The following is a 22,023-nucleotide window of genomic DNA, read 5'->3' on the forward strand; positions in this document are numbered from 1 at the left end:
TGGAACTTTTGTTGCCCTTTTTCATATGCACAGAGTAGGCCAATGACAGTTAAGATTGTGGGCCTCATTACACGGTAGGCGGTGAGCCATGGCACTATTAGCGCCATGGCTCATGCCGGTAAAATACCGGCACCGCCTTGGTGGAAAGGGGATTTACCACCCGATTCCAAGGTTGGAGGGGCGGTAAATCCCCCTTCCACCATTGCTCTTCCCCATTCCCATTTCTGCCCCATAGGGCTCTATGGGAATGGGGAAGGCGCTAATTACGGCACCGCAATTTTGCGGTGCCGTAATTAGCTCCGAGGTCCCTTTGCGGGTTGGATTTTAACACCTGCAAAAAGCAGGCGGAAAAATCCCCAACCCGCAAAGGGACCTCATAGTAAGGCGGTAAGGATTTACCAGTATTTTACCGGTACAGGTAAATCCTTACCGCCATCCGTGTAATGAGGCCCGTCATGTTCTTTTATGGTTCACTATTGTGCACCAGGATGTTTACAGTCATACGGCCTCATTCCGAGGTTGGAGGTAACCACGCCGCTATTTGCGGCATGGCTGCCTCCAAACTCGTTCCGATTCCGCCCTGGGGAATGGAGCAATTACCAGTCCATTCCAAGGTTAGCGGGACCGGTAATTCCCCATTCACCAGGGCCCTTCCCCATTCCCATTTGAGCCCCCATTGGGCTCAATGGGAATGGGAAAGGCGCTAATAACGGTACCGTAAATTAGGTTACCTTTCTTAGCTCTAAAGTCCCTTTGCGGGTCCCATCCTTAACACCTGCTAAAAGCAAGCGTTAAGGATGGACCCGCAAAGGGAACTCGTAGTAGGGCGGTAAGGGTTTAACGGCACCGGTCTCATTACCGGTGACCGTTAACCCTTACCGCCCTACTTGTAATGAGGCCCATAATGGCATTTTGAGCACTGGATACTCAAAGTGGCTGCTCCTCATGTTACAAGCCCTGTTCTTTGTGCCATCTGGGTGGTTGGTGGTCTTCCTCCACTTTGAGGATGGCGATTGCCTTATTTGCTCTCTTCCTTTCGCAGGGTCCAGACATAGGTACCCCACCAGTACTGTGTGTAGATCATTATTGGCTGGAACAGGGTCTGAGTCCTTAGACTGGTGTGCCTATCCTCTCAGCTGTCCTGCTCTCTCTGGACCTCCGTAGTCTCTCTGGGACTCTCAAGTACCTAACCCAATCCTCAGACGAGCCATTACTGCTGCCTGGACACCAGACCTGGTCGCTGCTGGTTCTGCTCGCCGTGAAGAGGGCCATGCCTCGAACCTGTGCTCTCCTGTCTGCGCCCTGGAGCCTGCCCTGTGCTGTCACCCAGGCAACACGCCGCAACTGAAGTGTCCTGGGAGGTTCTGCAATGTTATGGGAGTCAGAATAGTCAACCTTCAAAGTTATAAGTCCTGTTATGGTGGTGCTTCACTGGAACGGATCATACCGCCAGGAAGCGGAAATGCCGCTAGCCCGACATACACCTGACACCTGAAAATGGCCACTGGACCTGTGGTCCCTGGAACTCCTGCAACCATACCAAAGGTGTGAGGAGCTGGCCTGTGGTCCCTGGAACTCCTGCAACCATACCAAAGGTGTGAAGAGCTGGACCTGTGGTCCCTGGAACTCCTGCAACCATACCAAAGGTGCGAGGAGCTGGACCTGTGGTCCCTGGAACTCCTGCAACCAAACCAAAGGTGCGAGGAGCTGGACCTGTGGTCCCTGGAACTCCTGCAACCATACCAAAGGTGCGAAGAGCTGGACCATTGGACCCTGGAACTCCTGCAACCATACCAAAGGTGCGAGGAGCTGGACCTGTGGTCCCTGGGACTCTTGCAACCATACCAAAGGTGCGAGGATCTGACCTGTGGTCCCTGGAACTCCTGCAACCATACCAAAGGTGTGAGGAGCTGGACCTGTGGTCCCTGGAACTCCTGCAACCAAACCAAAGGTGTGAAGAGCTGGACCTGTGGTCCCTGGAACTCCTGCAACCATACCAAAGGTGTGAGGAGCTCGATCTGTGGTCCCTGGAACTCCTGCAACCATACCAAAGGTGTGAGGAGCTGACCTGTGGTCCCTGGAACTCCTGCGACCATACCAAAGGTGCGAAGAGCTCGACCTGTGGTCCCTGGAACTCCTGCGACCATACCAAAGGTGTGAGGAACTGGTCCCATGGTCCCTGGAACTCCTGCAACCATACCAAAGGTGTGAGGAGCTGGATCTGTGGTCCCTGGAAATCCGGCAACCATACCAAAGGTATGAGGAGCTGACATGTGGTCCCTGGAACTCCTGCAACCATACCAAAGGTGTGAGTACTCCTGACCAAAGGTGCGAGAAGCTAGTCCTGTGGTCCCTGGAACTCCTGCAACCAAACCAAAGGTGTGAGGAGCTGGACCTGTGGTCCCTGGAACTCCTGCAACCATACCAAAGGTGTGAGGAGCTCGATCTGTGGTCCCTGGAACTCCTGCAACCAAACCAAAGGTGTGAGGAGCTGGACCTGTGTTCCCAGGAACTCCTGCAACCATACCAAAGGTGTGAGGAGCTGACCTGTGGTCCCTGGAACTCCTGCAACCATACCAAAGGTGTGAAGAGCTCGACCTGTGGTCCCTGGAACTCCTGCGGCCATACCAAAGGTGTGAGGAACTGGTCCCGTGGTCCCTGGAACTCCTGCAACCATACCAAAGGTGTGAGGAGCTGGATCTGTGGTCCCTGGAAATCCTGCAACCATACCAAAGGTATGAGGAGCTGACATGTGGTCATTGGAACTCCTGCAACCATACCAAAGGTGTGAGTACTCCTGACCAAAGGTGTGAGAAGCTGGACCTGTGGTCCCTGGAACTCCTGCAACCATACCAAAGGTGTGAAGAGCTCGACCTGTGGTCCCTGGAACTCCTGCGGCCATACCAAAGGTGTGAGGAACTGGTCCCGTGGTCCCTGGAACTCCTGCAACCATACCAAAGGTGTGAGGAGCTTGATCTGTGGTCCCTGGAACTCCTGCAACCAAACCAAAGGTGTGAGGAGCTGGACCTGTGGTCCCAGGAACTCCTGCAACCATACCAAAGGTGTGAGGAGCTCACCTGTGGTCCCTGGAACTCCTGCAACCATACCAAAGGTGTGAAGAGCTGGACCTGTGGTCCCTGGAACTCCTACAACCACACCAAAGGTGTGAGTAGCTGGACCTGTGGTCCCTGGAACTCCTGCAACCAAACCAAAGGTGTGAGAAGCTGGACCTGTGGTCCCTGGAACTCCTGCAACCATACCAAAGGTGTGAGGAGCTCGATCTGTGGTCCCTGGAACTCCTGCAACCAAACCAAAGGTGTGAGGAGCTGAACCTGTGTTCCCAGGAACTCCTGCAACCATACCAAAGGTGTAAGGAGCTGACCTGTGGTCCCTGGAACTCCTGCAACCATACCAAAGGTGTGAAGAGCTGGACCTGTGGTCCCTGGAACTCCTGCAACCATACCAAAGGTGTGAGTAGCTGGACCTGTGGTCCCTGGAACTCCTGCAACCATACCAAAGGTGTGAGGAGCTGGGCATGTGGTCCATGGAAATCCTGCAACCATACCAAAGGTATGAGGAGCTGACATGTAGTCCCTGGAACTCCTGCAACCATACCAAAGGTGTGAAGAGCTGGACCTGTGGTCCCTGGAACTCCTGCAACCATACCAAAGGTGTGAGGAGCTCGATCTGTGGTACCTGGAACTCCTGCAACCAAACCAAAGGTGTGAGGAGCTGGACCTGTGTTCCCAGGAACTCCTGCAACCATACCAAAGGTGTGAGTACTCCTGACCAAAGGTGTGAGAAGCTGGACCTGTGGTCCCTGGAACTCCTGCAACCAAACCAAAGGTGTGAGGAGCTGGACCTGTGGTCCCTGGAACTCCTGCAACCAAACCAAAGGTGTGAGGAGCTGGACCTGTCGTCCCCGAAACTCCTGTAAACATACCAAAGGTGTGAGGAGCTGGACCTGTGGTCCCGGGAACTCCTGCAATCAAACCAAAGGTGTGAGGAGCTGACCTGTGGTCCCTGGAACTCCTGCAACCATACCAAAGGTGTGAGGAGATGACCTGTGGTCCCTGGAACTCCTGCAACCAAACCAAAGGTGTGAGGAGCTGGAACTGTGGTCCCTGGAACTCCTGCAACCATACCAAAGTTGTGAGGAGATGGACCTGTGGTCCCTGGAACTCCTGCAACCATACTAAAGGTGTGAAGAGCTGGACCTGTGGTCCCCGGAACTCCTGTAAACATACCAAAGGTGTGAGGAGCTGACCTGTGGTCCCTGGAACTCTGGGACTCTCCAGTACCTAACCCAATCCTCAGAAGAGGCATTACTGCTGCCTGGACACCAGACCTGGTCGCTGCTGGTTCTGCTTGCCGTGAAGAGGGCCATTCCTCGAACCTGTGTTCTCCTGCCTGCGCCCTGGAGCCTGCCCTGTGCTGTCACCCAGGCAACACGCTGCAACTGAAGTGTCCTGGGAGGTTCTGCAATGTTATGCGAATCAAAATAGTCAACCTTCAAAGTTATAAGTCCTGTCGTGGTGGTGCTTCACTGGAACGGATGATCCCGCCAGGAAGCGGAACTGCCGATAGCCCGACGTACACCTGACACATGAAAATGACCAGTGGACCTGTGGTCCCTGGAACTCCTTCAACCATACCAAAGGTGTGAGGAGCTGGTCCCCTGGTCCCTGGAACTCCTGCAACCATACCAAAGGTGTGAGGAGCTGGACCTGTGGTCCCGGGAACTCCTGCAACCAAACCAAAGGTGTGAGGAGCTGACCTGTGGTCCCCGGAACTCCTGCAACCATACCAAAGGTGTGAGGAGCTGACCTGTGGTCCCTGGAACTCCTGCAACCATACCAAAGGTGTGAGGAGCTGGACCTAGGTCCTGGGAACTCCTGCAACCATACCAAAAGCATGAGGAGCTGACCTGTGGTCCCTGGAACTCCTGCAACCATACCAAAGGTGTGAGGAGCTGGGACTGTGGTCCCTGGAATGCCCACAACCAAACCAGTGGTGTGAGGAGCTGGCCTGTGGACCCTGGAACTCCAGCAACCAAACCAAAGGTGTGAGGAGCTGACCTGTGGTCCCTGGAACTCCTGCAACCAAACCAAAGGTGTGAGGAGCTGGAACTGTGGTCCCTGGAACTCCTGCAACCATACCAAAGGTCTGAGGTGCTGGACCTGTGGTCCCTGGAACTCCTACAACCATACCAAAGGTGTGAGGAGATGGACCTGTGGTCCCTGGAACTCCTGCAACCATACTAAAGGTGTGAAGAGCTGGACATGTGGTCCCCGGAACTCCTGCAAACATACTAAAGGTGTGAGTAGCTGACCTGTGGTCCCTGGAACTCTGGGACTCTCCAGTACCTAACCCAATCCTCAGAAGAGGCATTACTGCTGCCTGGAACCAGACCTGGTCGCTGCTGGTTCTGCTTGCCATGAAGAGGGCTATTCCTCAAACCTGTGTTCTCCTGCCTGTGCCCTGGAGCCTGCCCTGTGCTGTCACCCAGGCAACACGCTGCAACTGAAGTGTCCTGGGAGGTTCTGCAATGTTATGCGAGTCAAAATAGTCAACCTTCAAAGTTATAAGTCCTGTCGTGGTGGTGCTTCACTGGAATGGATGATCCCGCCAGGAAGCGGAACTGCCGATAGCCCGACGTACACCTGGCACCTGAAAATGACCACTGGACCTGTGGTCCCTGGAACTCCTGCAACCATACCAAAGGTGTGAGGATCTGGTCCTGTGGTCCCTGGAACTCCTGCAACCATACCAAAGGTGTGAGGAGCTGGATCTGTGGTCCCTGGAACTCCTGCAACCAAACCAAAGGTGTGAGGAGCTGGTCCTGTGGTCCCTGGAACTCCTGCAACCATAACAAAGGTGTGAGTACTCCTGACCAAAGGTGTGAGAAACTGGACCTGTGGTCCCTGGAACTCCTGCAACCATACCATAGGTGTGAAGAGCTGGACCTGTGGTCCCTGGAACTCCTGCAACCATACCAAAGGTGTGAAGAGCTGGACTTGTGGTCCCTGGACCTCCTGCAACCAAACCAAAGGTGTGAGGAGCTGGACCTGTGGTCCCTAGAACTCCTGCAACCATACCAAAGGTGTGAGGAGCTGGACCTGTGGTCCCTGGAACTCCTGCAACCATACCAAAGGTATGAGGAGCTGGACCTGTGGTCCCTGGAACTCCTGCAACCAAACCAAAGGTGTGAGGAGCTGGACCTGTGGTCCCTGGAACTCCTGCAACCAAACCAAAGGTGTGAGGAGCTGACCTGTGGTCCCTGGAACTCCTGCAACCAAACCAAAGGTGTGAGGAGCCGGACCTGTGGTCCCCGGAACTCATGTAAACATACCAAAGGTGTGAGGAGCCGGACCTGTGGTCCCTGGAACTCCTGCAACCATACCAAAGGTGTGAGGAGCTGGACCTGTGGTCCCGGGAACCCCTGCAATCAAACCAAAGGTGTGAGGAGCTGACCTGTGGTCCCAGGAGCTCCTGCAACCATACCAAAGGTGTGAGGAGCTGACCTGTGGTCCCTGGAACTCCTGCAAACATACCAACGGTGTGAGGAGCTGACCTGTGGTCCCTGGAACTCCTGCAACCATACCAAAGGTGTGAGGAGCTGGACCTGTGGTCCTGGGAACTCCTGCAACCATACCAAAGGCGTGAGGAGCTGGACATGTGGTCCCTGCAATGCCCGCAACCAAACCAGTGGTCTGAGGAGCTGGCCTGTGGACCCTGGAACTCCTGCAACCAAATAAAAGGTGCAAGTAGCTGACCTGTGGTCCCTGGAACTCCTGCAACAAAACCAAAGGTGTGAGGAGCTGGAACTGTGGTCCCTGGAACTCCTGCAACCATACCAAAGGTGTGAGGAGATGGACCTGTGGTCCCTGGAACTCCTGCAACCATACCAAAGGTGTGAGGAGATGGACCTGTGGTCCCTGGAACTCCTGCAACCATACCAAAGGAGTGAGGTGCTGACCTGTGGTCCCTGGAACTCCTGCAACCATACCAAAGGTGTGAGGAGCTGACCTGTGGTCCCTGGAGCCCCTGCAACCAAACCAAAGGTCTAAGGAGCTGGAACTGTGGTCCCTGGAACTCCTGCAACCATACCAAAGGTGTGAGGAGCTGGACCTGTGGTCCCTGGAACTCCTGCAACCATACCAAAGGTGTGAGGAGCTGACCTGTGGTCCCTGGAACTTCTGCAACCATACCAAAAGTGTGAGGAGCTGACCTGTGGTCTCCGGAACTCCTGCAACCATACCAAAGGTGTGAGGAGCTGACCTGTGGTCCCTGGAACTCCTGCAACCATACCAATGGTGTGAGGAGCTGACCTGTGGTCCCTGGAACTCCTGCAACCAAACCAAAGGTATGAGGAGCTGGACCTGTGGTCCCTGGAACACCTGCAACCAAACCAAAGGTGTGAGGAGCTGACCTGTGGTCCCTGGAACTCCTGCAACCATACCAAAGGTGTGAAGAGCTGGACCTGTGGTCCCTGGAACTCTGGCAACCATACCAAAGGTGTGAGGAGCTGGGCCTGTGTTCCCTGGAACTCCTGCAACCATACCAAAGGTGTGAGGAGCTGACCTGTGGTCCCTGGAACTCCTGAAACCAAAGGTGTGAGGAGCTGGACCTGTGGTCCCTGGAACTCCTGCAACCAAATCAAATGTGTGAGGAGCTGGAGCTGTGAACCCTGGAACTCCTGCAACCAAACCAAAGGTGTGAGGAGCTGGACATGTGGATCCTGGAACTCCTGCAACCAAACCAAAGGTGTGAGGAGCTGACCTGTGGTCCCTGGAACTCCTGCAACCAAACCAAAGGTGTGAGGAGCCGGACATTTGATCCCTGGAACTCCTGCAACCAAACCAAAGGTGTGAGGAGCTGACCTGTTGTCCCCGGAACTCCTGTAAACATACCAAAGGTTTGAGGAGCTGACCTGTGGTCCCTGGAACTCCTGCAACCATACCAAAGGTGTGAGGAGCTGGATCTGTGGTCCCAGGAACTCCTGCAATCAAACCAAAGGTGTGAGGAGCTGACCTGTGGTCCCTGGAACTCCTGCAACCATACCAAAGGTGTGAGGAGATGACCTGTGGTCCCTCGAACTCCTGCAAACATACCAAAGGTGTGACAAGCTGACCTATGGACCCTGGAACTCCTGCAACCATACCAAAGGTGTGAGGAGCTGGACCTGTGGTCCCGGGAACTCCTGCAACCAAACCATAGGTGTGAGGAGCTGACCTGTGGTCCCTGGAACTCCTGCAACCATACCAAAGGTGTGAGGAGCTGGACCTGTGGTCCTGGGAACACCTGCAACCATACCAAAGGCGTGAGGAGCTGGACCTGTGGTCCTGGGAACACCTGCAACCATACCAAAGGCGTGAGGAGCTGACCTGTGGTCCCTGGAACTCCTGCGACCATGCCAAACGTGTGAGGAGCTGGACATGTGGTCCCTGGAATGCCTGTAACCAAACCAGTGGTGTGAGGAGCTGGCCTGTGGACCCTGGAACTCCTGCAACCAAACCAAAGGTGTGAGGAGCTGACCTGTGGGCCCTGGAACTCCTTCAACCAAACCAAAGGTGTGAGGAGCTAGAACTGTGGTCCCTGGAACTCCTGCAACCATACCAAAGGTGTGAGGAGATGGACCTGTGGTCCCTGGAACTCCTGCAACCATACCAAAGGTGTGAGGCGCTGACCTGTGGTCCCTGGAACTCCTGCAACCATACCAAAGGTGTGAGGAGCTGACCTGTGGTCCCTGGAACTCCTGCAACCATACCAAAGGTGTGAGGAGCTGACCTGTGGTCCCTGGAACTCCTGCAACGAAACCAAAGGACTGAGGAGCTGGACCTGTGGTCCCTGGAACTCCTGCAATCAAACCAAAGGTGTGAGGAGATGACCTGTGGTCCCTGGAACCCCAGCAACCAAACCAAAGGTGTGAGGAGCTGGAACTGTGGTCCCTGGAACTCCTGCAACCATACCAAAGGTGTGAGGAGCTGGACCTGTGGTCCCTGGAACTCCTGCAACCATACCAAAGGTGTGAGGAGCTGACCTGTGGTCCCTGGAACTCCTGCAACCATACCAGCTAGACCTGTGGTCTCTGGAATTCCTGCAACCATACCAAAGGTGTGAGGAGCTGACCTGTGGTCCCTGGAACTCCTGCAACCATACCAAAGGTGTGAGGAGCTGACCTGTGATCCCTGGAACTCCTGCAACCAAACCAAAGGTATGAGGAGCTGGACCTGCGGTCCCTGGAACATCTGCAACCAAACCAAAGGTGTGAGGAGCTGGACCTGTGGTCCCTGGAACTCCTGCAACCATACCAAAGGTGTGAGGAGCTGGGCCTGTGTTCCCTGGAACTCCTGCAACCATACCAAAGGTGTGAGGAGCTGACCTGTGGTCCCTGGAACTCCTGCAACCAAACCAAATGCGTGAGGAGCTGGATCTGTGAACCCTGGAACCCCTGCAATCAAACCAAAGGTGGGAGGAGCTGACCTGTGGTCCCTGGAACTCCTGCAACCATACCAAAGGTGTGAGGAGCTGGACCTGTGGTCCCGGGAACTCCTGCAAACATACCAAAGGTGTGACGAGCTGACCTGTGGTCCCTGGAACTCCTGCAATCATACCAAAGGTGTGAGGAGCTGGACCTGTGGTCCCGGGAACTCCTGCAACCAAACCAAAGGTGTGAGGAGCCGACCTGTGGTCCCTGGAACTCCTGCAAGCATACCAACGGTGTGAGGAGCTGACCTGTGGTCCCTGGAACTCCTGCAACCATACCAAAGGTGTGAGGAGCTGGACCCGTGGTCCTGGGAACTCCTGCAAGCATACCAAAGGCGTGAGGAGCTGGACATGTGGTCCCTGGAATGCCCACAACCAAACCAGTGGTGTGAGGAGCTGGCCTGTGGACCCTGGAACTCCTGCAACCAAAAAAAAGGTGTGAGTAGCTGACCCGTGGTCCCTGGAACTCCTGCAACCAAACCAAAGGTGTGAGGAGCTGGAACTGTGGTCCCTGGAACTCCTGCAACCATACCAAAGGTGTGAGGAGATGGACCTGTGGTCCCTGGAACTCCTGCAACCATACCAAAGGTGTGAGGAGATGGACCTGTGGTCCCTGGAACTCCTGCAACCATACCAAAGGAGTGAGGTGCTGACCTGTGGTCCCTGGAACTCCTGCAACCATACCAAAGGTCTGAGGAGCTGACCTGTGGTCCCTGGAGCCTCTGCAACCAAACCAAAGGACTAAGGAGCTGGAACTGTGGTCCCTGGAACTCCTGCAACCATACCAAAGGTGTGAGGAGCTGGACCTGTGGTCCATGGAACTCCTGCAACCATACCAAAGGTGTGAGGAGCTGACATGTGGTCCCTGGAACTCATGCAACCATACCAAAAGTGTGAGGAGCTGACCTGTGGTCCCTGGAACTCCTGCAACCATACCAATGGTGTGAGGAGCTGACCTGTGGTCCCTGGAACTCCTGCAACCAAACCAAAGGTATGAGGAGCTGGACCTGTGGTCCCTGGAACACCTGCAACCAAACCAAAGGTGTGAGGAGCTGACCTGTGGTCCCTGGAACTCCTGCAACCATACCAAAGGTGTGCAGAGCTGGACCTGTGGTCCCTGGAACTCCTGCAACCATACCAAAGGTGTGAGGAGCTGGGCCTGTGTTCCCTGGAACTCTTGCAACCATACCAAAGGTGTGAGGAGCTGACCTGTGGTCCCTGGAACTCCTGGAACCAAACCAAAGGTGTGAAGAGCTGGACCTGTGGTCCCTGGAACTCCTGCAACCATACCAAAGGTGTGAGGAGCTGGGCCTGTGTTCCCTGGAACTCCTGCAACCAAACCAAAGGTGTGAGGAGCTGACCTGTTGTCCCCGGAACTCCTGTAAACAAACCAAAGGTGTGAGGAGCTGACCTGTGGTCCCTGGAACTCCTGCAACCATACCAAAGGTGTGAGGAGCTGGACCTGTGGTCCCAGGAACTCCTGCAATCAAACCAAAGGTGTGAGGAGCTGACCTGTGGTCCCTGGAACTCCTGCAACCATACCAAAGGTGTGAGGAGATGACCTGTGGTCCCTGGAAATCCTGCAAACATACCAAAGGTGTGACAAGCTGACCTATGGTCCCTGGAACTCCTGCAACCATACCAAAGGTGTGAGGAGCTGGACCTGTGGTCCCGGGAACTCCTGCAAACATACCATAGGTATGAGGAGCTGACCTGTGGTCCCTGGAACTCCTGCAACCACACGAAAGGTGTGAGGAGCTGACCTGTGGTCCCTGGAACTCCTGCGACCATACCAAACGTGTGAGGAGCTGGACATGTGGTCCCTGGAATGCCTGTAACCAAACCAGTGGTGTGAGGAGCTGGCCTGTGGACCCTGGAACTCCTGCAACCAAACCAAAGGTGTGAGGAGCTGACCTGTGGGCCCTGGAACTCCTTCAACCAAACCAAAGGTGTGAGGAGCTAGAACTGTGGTCCCTGGAACTCCTGCAACCATACCAAAGGTGTGAGGAGCTGGACCTGTGGTCCCTGGAACTCCTGCAACCACACCAAAGGTGTGAGGAGATGGACCTGTGGTCCCTGGAACTCCTGCAACCATACCAAAGGTGTGAGGCGCTGACCTGTGGTCCCTGGAACTCCTGCAACCATACCAAAGGTGTGAGGAGCTGACCTGTGGTCTCTGGAACTCCTGCAACCATACCAAAGGTGTGAGGAGCTGACCTGTGGTCCCTGGAACTCCTGCAACCAAACCAAAGGACTGAGGAGCTGGACCTGTGGTCCCTGGAACTCCTGCAATCAAACCAAAGGTGTGAGGAGCTGACCTGTGGTCCCTGGAACCCCAGCAACCAAACCAAAGGTGTGAGGAGCTGGAACTGTGGTCCCTGGAACTCCTGAAACCATACCAAAGGTGTGAGGAGCTGGACCTGTGGTCCCTGGAACTCCTGCAACCATACCAAAGGTGTGAGGAGCTGACCTGTGGTCCCTGGAACTCCTGCAACCATACCAGCTGACCTGTGGTCTCTGGAACTCCTGCAACCATACCAAAGGTGTGAGGAGCTGATCTGTGGTCCCTGGAACTCCTGCAACCATACCAAAGATGTGAGGAGCTGACCTGTGGTCCCTGGAACTCCTGCAACCAAACCAAAGGTATGAGGAGCTGGACCTGCGGTCCCTGGAACGCCTGCAACCAAACCAAAGGTGTGAGGAGCTGGACCTGCGGTCCCTGGTACTCCTGCAACCATACCAAAGGTGTGAAGAGCTGGACCTGCGGTCCCTGGAACTCCTGCAACCATACCAAAGGTGTGAGGAGCCGACCTGTGGTCTCTGGAACTCCTGCAACCAAACAAAAGGTGTGAGGAGCTGGACATGTGGTCCCTGGAACTCCTGCAACCAAACCAAATGCGTGAGGAGCTGGAGCTGTGAACCCTGGAACTCCTGCAACCAAACCAAAGGTGTGAGGAGCTGGACATGTGGTCCCTGGAACTCCTGCAACCAAACCAAAGGTGTGAGGAGCTGGACCGGTGGTCCCTGGAACTCCTGCAACCAAACCAAAGGAGTGAGGAGCTGACCTGTGGTCCCTGGAACTCCTGCAAACATACCAAAGGTATAACAAAATGACCTGTGGTCCCTGGAACTCCTGCAACCATACCAAAGGTGTGAGGAGCTGACCTGTGGTCCCTGGAACTCCTGCAACCAAACCAAAGGTGTGAGGAGCTGGACCTGTGGTCCCTGGAACTCTTGCAGCCAAATCAAATGCGTGAGGAGCTGGACCTGTGGTCCCTGGAACTCCTGCAACCAAACCAATGGTGTGAGGAGCTGGCCAAGTCATCCTGTGGGAGGACTTGCGGCTGCCTTTACCCTCTTTCCAGATGCCTACCTGTGAACTGGTCCCACTGGAACTCTGCTTTCTGGCCTGGTTAGGTAGGGAAGGACGTATACAACTTCTAGATGTTACCTTTTAATTCTAAGGTACATGATTCAGACTGGTTAAGCATTTGAATTGTGTTTTCCTTATCACTTTCATCTGAATAGTACGGTCTGTGCTTTGCTCTACTGAATATCACTGTGTGTACACTTAAGTGCGTAGCATCCCCTTAGCCCCATCTACTTTGCAAACTTTCCATTGCTAATAACTTTTGACTCGTTTGGCATATTTGTTTGGAATTTCCCAAAGATATTTTCAGGCCCGGCTCCCAGAATTCCAAAGTGTGTAGTAAAGTCATGCATCAATTTAAAAGATATAAAGCGTTTAAAAAAGCAGTGCTTTTTTGTGTGTGTGTTTTTTTCAACAGTTTGCATTAAATGTACCGTAGGGGAAATGAGCACCAGTTTGGTACACAGCAGTGTAGATATGATGTTACGTGGTTTGGTGCAAATCTGTTCGGTGGTTTTTATTTCACATTTGGCAGTGAACCTGACGACCCAGGAGCATAATGTTTCATGCACCTCCCTGGTGCATTGCAGGAAGTGTTCCCGCGAGTAAAGGTTGGGTAAACCAGGCGGGAACAAGCAAAACACGAACAGGCCTCTTTGCACAGTGGCAGGAGGCGTTGCTTGGGGAGGGGGGGGGTCGCTAAGGGGGATATAGCCCAGTATAGAATCTCAGGTGCTTCAACCAAAAGGTTAGCTAGCCTCCAGTCCCGACATCAGCGTAGCCCCTGGTCTTTACCCGGGTCTTTTACCCGGGTCTTTTACAGAACTAGCAACACTTATTCAGTCGCACATCTTTTTTTAAATAAAACAAATACATTCCGTTCAAATGAATGTATCTGTTTTAGGAATGTGATTTTGGTTTCTTAACGCATGAGAGAAAACTCCAGCCTCACCCGCTCCACATAGCACCTGTTCTTTTGCACACAGATAGAAAAAAATGTTTATTAAGCGCAACCTCTTACCAGAAAAACCAGTTTCAACGCGCTACAAAAATACATATACAAACAAGAACATTAGATTTAAAAAATAAAGAACATAACAATTGTGTAAATAACATTAAAACTATTCAGGCCTTCCCTAATCCAGCAGTGTTTTCTCGATCTGAGCTTAACCATTTCTATTCATGACGGTATCCTTTCAAAACAGTGGAGTTCCATACACACATATGCCCAAGCACACTTCCAAGCCTCCCCCCGCCTGCAATCTATGACCCACGCAGGGGGGCTGGAACCTGTGGATCGCGTGGAGAAACACTTTTGTAAAGGCGCGTTATAAATGACTCATCAGGGGTCATTACGAGTTTGGAGGTAAGTACCGTCCATTACCGACATGGCGCAAATAGCGTGTCCGTGCTGGCAATAGACTGCTAAAAGCGCACTATTACGAGTTCGCGGGCACGAGCTTTGCACCATGCCGGTAATGGCCATAGCGCCATGGTGCAAAAATGCCCGAAAAAACCCCCCTACCGGCATGAACCGCACCGTAGCGAACACTACCGCCATGGAGCAATGCGGCATTAGCGGTGACTGTAAATAGCGGTCACCGTTACGAACCGGAAATAGCGTCATCGCACAGGAACTGGAAGGAGCATGGCGGCCATCTTTAAAAACACAATCCATTGCCATCCTCACCAGACAATACCCCTGGCACACTGTTGACATACCGGAAAGTTACCACCATTGCCGAGGAATGCCCAAAGCGCCGAAGAAGGGAGCTGCCCGCCTCCGAAAGGAGCGGTTCAGCCCTGACGAACTGCAAATGCTAGTGGATACCCTCCACGAGCATGCTGACACTGTTTTCAGCAACGACATGCGGAGGGTGGCAGTGATAAAAAAAAAAAAAGACATCTGGGCTCTAGTGGCGCAGAAGGTGAGCGCTGTGGGCAACACCCCCCGCACTACAAAGGACTGCCGCAAAAGGTGGGACGACCTGCAGCTGAGGGTGCAGAGCATCCTCTCTGCTAATAGAAGCCAGGCCTTGGAGATTGGAGGAGGCCCAGGTTCGCCCATGAAACTAATGCTGTGGGAGGAGACATGTGCGGCCATGATAGGCCCCGAATCCATCAAAGGGGTTGGAGAAATGGAGTGTGGGGCAACGTCATCCGCTGATGGAGGTGAGTGTCCAAAGTTAATACTGCCAACGCCAATGTTATGAAAGTCACTGCTAAGGTCTGGCCAAGGAGTCACGGCATGGTCGGCCACACCCCCCTCCCTGTAAATCATGCCGAAGCAAGTGAGACCCAGGCTAGTACCAGGCGCGAGGCCGTAACCTATATGACACATACCACACAAAGTGGCCCATTCCATGAGGCACACAGGGCAGTTGATGTAAACAGTGTGCATGTTAGACAGCACAGTACCCGGCCAACATGAGTGACACAGACATATGCATGCATTTACCACCCAAGTATTGAATTATGTGCCGTTCCCCACCGAAATGCCGATAACCCACAAGTATCTGAGCGTGCTATTGTAGCCATGTATAAATGCTGGCTCTCAAATCATCACACATGCCCAACGCCGCAGTCTGAGGTGTCGAGTGTGGCTGGGGAGGTGGCAGCCACGGCCCCCCTCGATGTTGCCGACAGCTCCAATTCCATCTGTGGAGCCACTGAGGAGGACACATTTGAAGTCGTCCACACCCCTGATGCCCACTCTAATCCCCAGGTCTCCTATAATGACTCGGGTGAGAGCAACACACCTGAGCTATCTGGCCAAGGAGCAACACAGGGACATGCCAGTCCTGTGGCCAGTTCCCTTGAGGAAGCAGGACATGTGAGCCAGATCCCCAGCAGGGCTATAACATCAGCCACAGATGCACAGCGGGCTGAGCAGCTCACAGCCCTGATCACTGACCTCATGCAGGACAATCAGCAGGCCAGGGAGGAGTGGCGGGATGAACTGAGGGCACTGGGCTAGGTCATAACAGACAGAACCAACCGGCTCTGTGAGGTCCTCGGCCGCATTGTCGATGCTCTGGAGGCTGCACATCCTGCACAACAGCCCAGCATGAGGACACCCCCTCAACTAGCAACTTGACCCAGACCAGCCCGCTCTGCCGGTCGCTCCGTACGATGCGCCACCAGGACATGCCTCCCTCTGGCACCAGGAGCGCACAGTGACATTACTGTCATCCACATGTGGGCTATGTGGACCCTATGGGACTAGTGTGCGGTTTTTGTGGAGGGAGGGGGGTGAGGGTGTGTTTGGGAGTTGTGGTGGGAGAGGGAGGGGGGAGGGTATGTTTGGGAGTTGTGGTGGGAGAGGGTGGGGGGGAGGGTGGTGGAGGGTTTGTTTTTCACGTTGAAATTTTCACTTTAAATACACCGGTTGTTCATCTAAAAAAAACAGAGTGGACATTCATCATTGCGCATGTGTCATTTAATATTGCACAGTGCATAGTGTACATGTATCCCCACACCCAGTGCCCGATGTCTTGACATCCTCACACCCTCTGCTGACTTGTGTGTCAGAAATATTGTTCAATCAATGATAGCCGCACGGCACGTCCCTCCTGTGCATCGGCACCGTGATGCTGTCCTGCCACTACATCCTCCTCCTCACCTTCATCATCATCAGGTGGTAGCAGTTCCATGTCAGGGGGCAGGGGCACGTTCCAATTGATGCACATATTGTGCATCATTACACATGCCATGGGAATCTTGGACACATTCTCATGGCTGTAGATGAGTGCCCCACCCGACCGGCTGAGGCAACAAAATCATGCCTTCAACAGGCCAAAGGTCTGCTCAATCACCACACATGTACGGGTATGGGAATGATTGTAGTCCTCCTCATGCCTGTTCTGTGGGTTTGGACAGGGGTCATGAGCCACGGCTTCAAGGGATAGCCACCATCACCTGCATGAGAGGGGAATGAAGGTAAGTGTTTGCACATTCATGGCGGACAACTGTACTAGTCTTACATGGCAGCAGGTGATTTCAGCCCATACGCACATGTCCCTGGATGCATTGACCCCATTTCTGGCCCTGCTATGTGTCCTGTGCAATGGAATGATGGAGGGGGTAGCACCTTCAAGATGGGTTATGGTGTGCACTCACATCTTGTTGCACGTGCATCGTATATGCATGAAGCAGTGTTGTAGTAAAATCATTGATGTGTTGTTTTCTGTGAGATTTGGTAGTAGGGAGTGTTGGCTGTAGTCAGTAGCATATTCATCATTCTGCACTGATCAGTACCATGGTGACTTGCAGCACTGCTATGGGTGTGCGGAACCAGTGACACGCTGTGATATCCCTGTTAGGCTCACTTCAATGCACTCCCAGGGATGACTGTCCTGTGTGGTGAAATGCTGGAGGCAGCAACATAGTGCATACGCAGTGCATAGTGTAGGATACCCTTACGGTGTGTGAGGGCTGCCGATGAGTGGTGCATGTGTTGTGGGATGTGGCCTGGTTACCTGTTAGTCATGTAGTGTTAGGTGTCGGCCTTACTTAATGACTGTGGGATTTGGTAGTCATGTGCCGTTTCACTTGCTTTGGGGCACTGTGTTCGGTGAGGTGCACATTGTGCACTGGCGTCAACATTTCCACCCAGGTGGAGTATGCATCTCCCCCCCCTTCCCACCCAGGTGGAGTATGCATCTCCTCCCCCTTCCCACCCAGGTGGAGTATGCATCGACCTGCATCTCCTCCCCCTTCCCACCCAGGTGGAGTATGCATCGACCCCTTTCCCACCCAGGTGGGGTATGCATCTCCCCCCCTTCCCACCAAGGTGGAGTATGCAGCCACCCACCTCACAACCCCGATGCACTGCCATGGCCCAGTCAAGCAACTCACCAAGCAGCCAGGCACGTCATCCAGCATGTCGCTCCATATAGCATGGTAGCGTGGAGTTCTGCAGGACCAAAGAGTCATGAGTTGATCCTGGATATCGGGCACAGCAATGTGTGATGATCCTGCTGGCATTGCATACCATCTGCACATTGATGGAGTGGTATTGCTTGCGGTTGCGATATGCCACCTCCATGTGGGACCACCAACTCCACGTGGGTGCAGTCGAGGGCAACTATACAATTTGGCATGCCTGCCAATGCATGGAAGGCAACTTTTGTATCGAATATCTCCTGGGGAGTCCGTGGTAGGGATATATAGTCCCTTGTGTGCTTGTGGAGGGCATCCATCACTTGGTTCAGTATCCGAGAAAATAAGGGTTGTGATATGCCATGCATTTGCCCCACTATGTGCTGGTAGGTGCCTGTGGCAAGGAAGTGGAGCACAGACACTACCTTCAGAACAGGGGGGATGGCGGTGCGTATTTCTATGAGGCTCACTATGTCGTCATGTATCAGGTCCACTATGCTGGTGATGGTGTCACGGTCAAGCCGGTACAGGGTGGATCTGCTCTGGTGCTAGGTTGAAGGGGGTGGCTCTGATGCGAGGGATTGGGGGCTGCTGCCGTGGTAGCGGTGGCTGCACTGGTGGGGCTTGCTGGGCCTATCTCACCCTCCTTCTCCTCCTGTGTCTCCTCTGTGGTGGGGGCTGTGGTTGTTGTTGTTGCTGCCTTGCAAGCAGGGCCTCCAGCTCCAGTAATGCTACTACTATTGGTATCATGTTGGTGTGGGAGGGGGTGTGGTGTGTGTCTGTGCCAGACTCCATTGCCTCCACCTGTGCTGATTGTGTGCACCTGTGGCTCTTGGTAACACTGCTCAGGGTTCTTAACACCTTCTCGGAGATATCGGTATTGACTCCATGCCAGTAAGGTACTTTTCAGGCTTCAGTAGGCCGTTATTTGCATGTCCGCATGCCTTGTGATCAGCTCCGGTTTACGGCATGCCGGTAATGCCGGCATGTTGTGTCGCGCGCATGGACCGCTATTTACGGCATCGTAATGTACAATGCCGTAAATAGCAGTCTGGTTGGTCAGAATAGCCCGTAGCGGTAAGCGATGCCGGTAATCCTCGACGGCATCATTTTTACCTTACCTCCAACCACGGGATGAACCCCATCATGTCTTATCATATCTCCAGATGCTTCACGCAGCATGTCCATGATTGGCTATGCTGGATACGGTTAATGGGAGTTACAGTTCAAAACATCTGGAGAGCCATAGGTTGCAGAACCCAAGACCATCCAGAAGTATTTTCCTTGTTATTTGTATCTATTTTATTTTCTTTAAGTATAGTTGAAGGTCACTTATTTTTACTTTCTCAATTTTTAGCGTAGTTAAAATGTCAGTAAATGTTTTTGAACTGAAAAGAGAGGCATTGACCCGTGATTCAGAGCAGATGTCTTTTCACTCCACCCACCTGCGTTCCGCTGTCTCTTCCTTCCTCAGATATGAGATGGAGGTCTCGCTACGGAGGACGGTGGAGGACGATATCAACGGCCTAAAGGAGCTAAAGCAGCAGGCGGAGCTCGGCAGCAGCATGCTGGACCAGGAGATGACCAGCCTGCAGGAAGAGATCAGCGACCTGAAGAAGAATCACGAGGAGGTAAGAACGATGCACGCGACCCGAGCAGCCACAGACACGCTGGACCATACGGGGAGCCGGCCTGCACCGTTACGTAAAATTATGATATCATTATGCGTGGTGACCATTCACTCCACTATCCACTGGAAAATACAAGTTGGTACACCACTGCCAGGCAATAGCCCAAAATAGCAACTTTATTATATTTTCATACAGTGTTTCATTGCAATGGGTGTTGATATTTCCATCCACGGCATGACGATTGGGATGAGTTGGCCTAGGCAGGATTCAAATTCTGGTGTCTTTCCGGGATTCTGACTTTCGTTTGTCTTGCTGCGCACTGAGGCCTCTGGGCGAGTTGCGCCTCATAAATGTTATTTAACATTAACATTAACAAAGCTGATGCGGCAGGTGGCCCACAGATCTCAGGCGAGTGCTTAGCCTGCAGTCTGTGTGCTGCGGCGTTGACAGCCTGTATTACAAAAGGCCACTCATAAAAGCGTGCCGTGCTAGGCCCCGTCGCCACGGCACACAGAGCGCCCAAGGAGGAGAGAAGCATGTAGCCGGAGGCCGGAGCCCACATCAGTTAAGGTGGAGAAGGGGTGGGAGGGGCGCAGGGTGCTTGTAAACACTGTGGGTACAGGGGTGTGGAATTCCAACATGGACCGGAGAGGGGCGTGCACAAAAGGTCGCACCTGTGGAATTGCAGAGGCATGTGTGTTTCACAGATTGGGGTTTTTAGGGTTGTTTTTGTTTTCAGAGGGCTTTTGGACTTCATAAATCTGGGTAGCCTGTTCTATCACCCAATCCAGAGTCCTACGCTCATTGAAGTCCCTTATTAGTTGGGTCACAATGTATTTCAGGAGCACATGGAAGTAAGTGTTGATGAACTCCTGGCTATTGGTGTTCACCCGCCTAGAGGTCTGTGCAAATGCTCGCTTCAGCCCTTGCACAAACTCTCTTGGTGCTTGGTCTTCCCCACACTGCAGGTTGTAGGCCGCCTTGCAGGCCTTCTGAGGGTTCCTGTGAATGGAGAAATGCTTTAAGATAGCTACCTTATAGGCGGACCATCTTTGAGTGATCTGTCCTCCAGCCCTGCAAAGAAGCTGTATTATTCCGGTGAGAATGTCCATTTGACTATCAATCTTGATCACAAATGAAGTCATCATTTGGTCAAAAAACTCTAGATGCTCCCATACTGAGTATTTGGCGTTCTTATGGTAGGGAGTCATAAAGCACTTTATGGCCTTTATCTGCCGAATTGGGTCTTTCACAAGACCTCTCTTCGGTTTGGCAGACTCTTTTCTACTGCACCTGAGTCCAGTCGCCCTCTGACTCAGAGCTGCTAATGTTGGTGGTCCACTCCATGTCCTCTAGGTGCTCCCTACCTCTATGAGACTGGGAATCCCTCCCAGAATGACAGGGTCTGGTCTCTTTTCCCCTGTGGTGCTGTGGGCTGTCAGAGTCACTTCCCTTATACTCCCCCTTTTGCACAGGGAAGTACTCATCCTCCGCATCCCTTCTTCCAGGTCTGGTGGAGAATTCCCCCCACCTACCTGAATGTGTGAAGGTTTTTAAAATACTCTTTTGAGGCATGGACTCTGGTACTTCTCTGTCTGCAAAGCGGACCAGGTGGTCCCTTTGTAACTTTAGTTTCTGCCAGTCTAACTCCCTGATCTTTTCATCATAGGAGCCCACCTGGTCAGAAGTACATGCGAGAGTATTTTTATATCTGGGTAGAGATAAATATTCATCAATATCTGATAAGGACTGGGCTACTGGCTCAGTTGGACTAGGTCTGGTTGAGTCCAGCTGCCTCATGTTTCCCTGTTCTTGAAAATTGGCAGGTATGAAGTTAGCTGCACCCTGTACATATGAGCTGGAGAGTTGGCTCGAGGTCGCTGGTAAAGAGGTCATCACGCTGTGATCGGAGGGTGCTTTTCCATACTGTAATTGGTCGGGGTGCCCCAAAGCCTGTTGATATTTGGTTGTTTCCTTTTCCAACCTCTCACATGTGTTTTTCTCAGCCCCTATCTCTTGGTGATATATAGAGGCTGACACCAGTGCTTGAGTAGCTTCTAGTACTTTATATTGTGCCAATAACCGGTCTCGGAGTCCCTTGTTCTCCTCACACTGGGACACATTTTTCCTCTGTGAGGCTTGTATTGTCTGTGCATATTCAGACCGTTTCTTTTTCAGGAGACTGATCTCCTCCCCTTGTGCAATTTTGGCCTGTGTGACCTGCTCTATGTCAAACTCTGCGTGCCCCACATGTTCCATTGATTTTTCATTTACTAGCCTCATGTCAGTCAGTTCCTGAGAACATAACTCACTTTTCTCCACGTCTGCCCTTAACTGACGCCCCTCCTAAAACAGGGCACTCTTCTCTTGACTCAATTTGTTATTTTCTTCCCTCAGCTGCTCTCTATGTTGTTTCAAAGTGTTCAGATCTTGGCGCATCTGATCGAATTTACCCTGAGAATGAACATCTCTAATGACTAAGGTACGTCGTCCTTTCATCGCCTGCATTTTCATCCCCTGGCATTTTAACGTGCATATTACAACAAATATGCTCATCAAGTTTTTTAGGGGGGGTGGGAAAGGGCAGATAAGGGTTTGGGCGGGTAGGCAGTAGCCAAAAATAAGTGTGGGAAGGAGGATTTGGGGGGACTC

At 53.0% G+C, this 22,023-nt stretch overlaps 1 protein-coding gene across 2 annotated transcripts in view; it reads left to right on the forward strand.

Moving 5' to 3' along the window:
* LOC138447651 (keratin, type I cytoskeletal 15-like) overlaps positions 1–22,023 on the forward strand; it is a 110,132-nt gene that overhangs the window by 39,442 nt on the left and 48,667 nt on the right. For both annotated transcript variants that reach the window (XR_011259920.1, XM_069603875.1), the window contains exon 3: positions 19,215–19,371. Coding sequence is in view for 1 of the 2 variants with exons in the window: in XM_069603875.1 (XP_069459976.1) it covers positions 19,215–19,371 (157 nt within the window). In the remaining variant the exon portion in view is untranslated. The remainder of the gene's footprint in view (positions 1–19,214; positions 19,372–22,023) is intronic.

Source organism: Ambystoma mexicanum, chromosome 3q (genome assembly GCF_040938575.1).
Source record: "Ambystoma mexicanum isolate Mex_15411 chromosome 3q, UKY_AmexF1_1, whole genome shotgun sequence".
NCBI lineage: Eukaryota > Metazoa > Chordata > Amphibia > Caudata > Ambystomatidae > Ambystoma > Ambystoma mexicanum.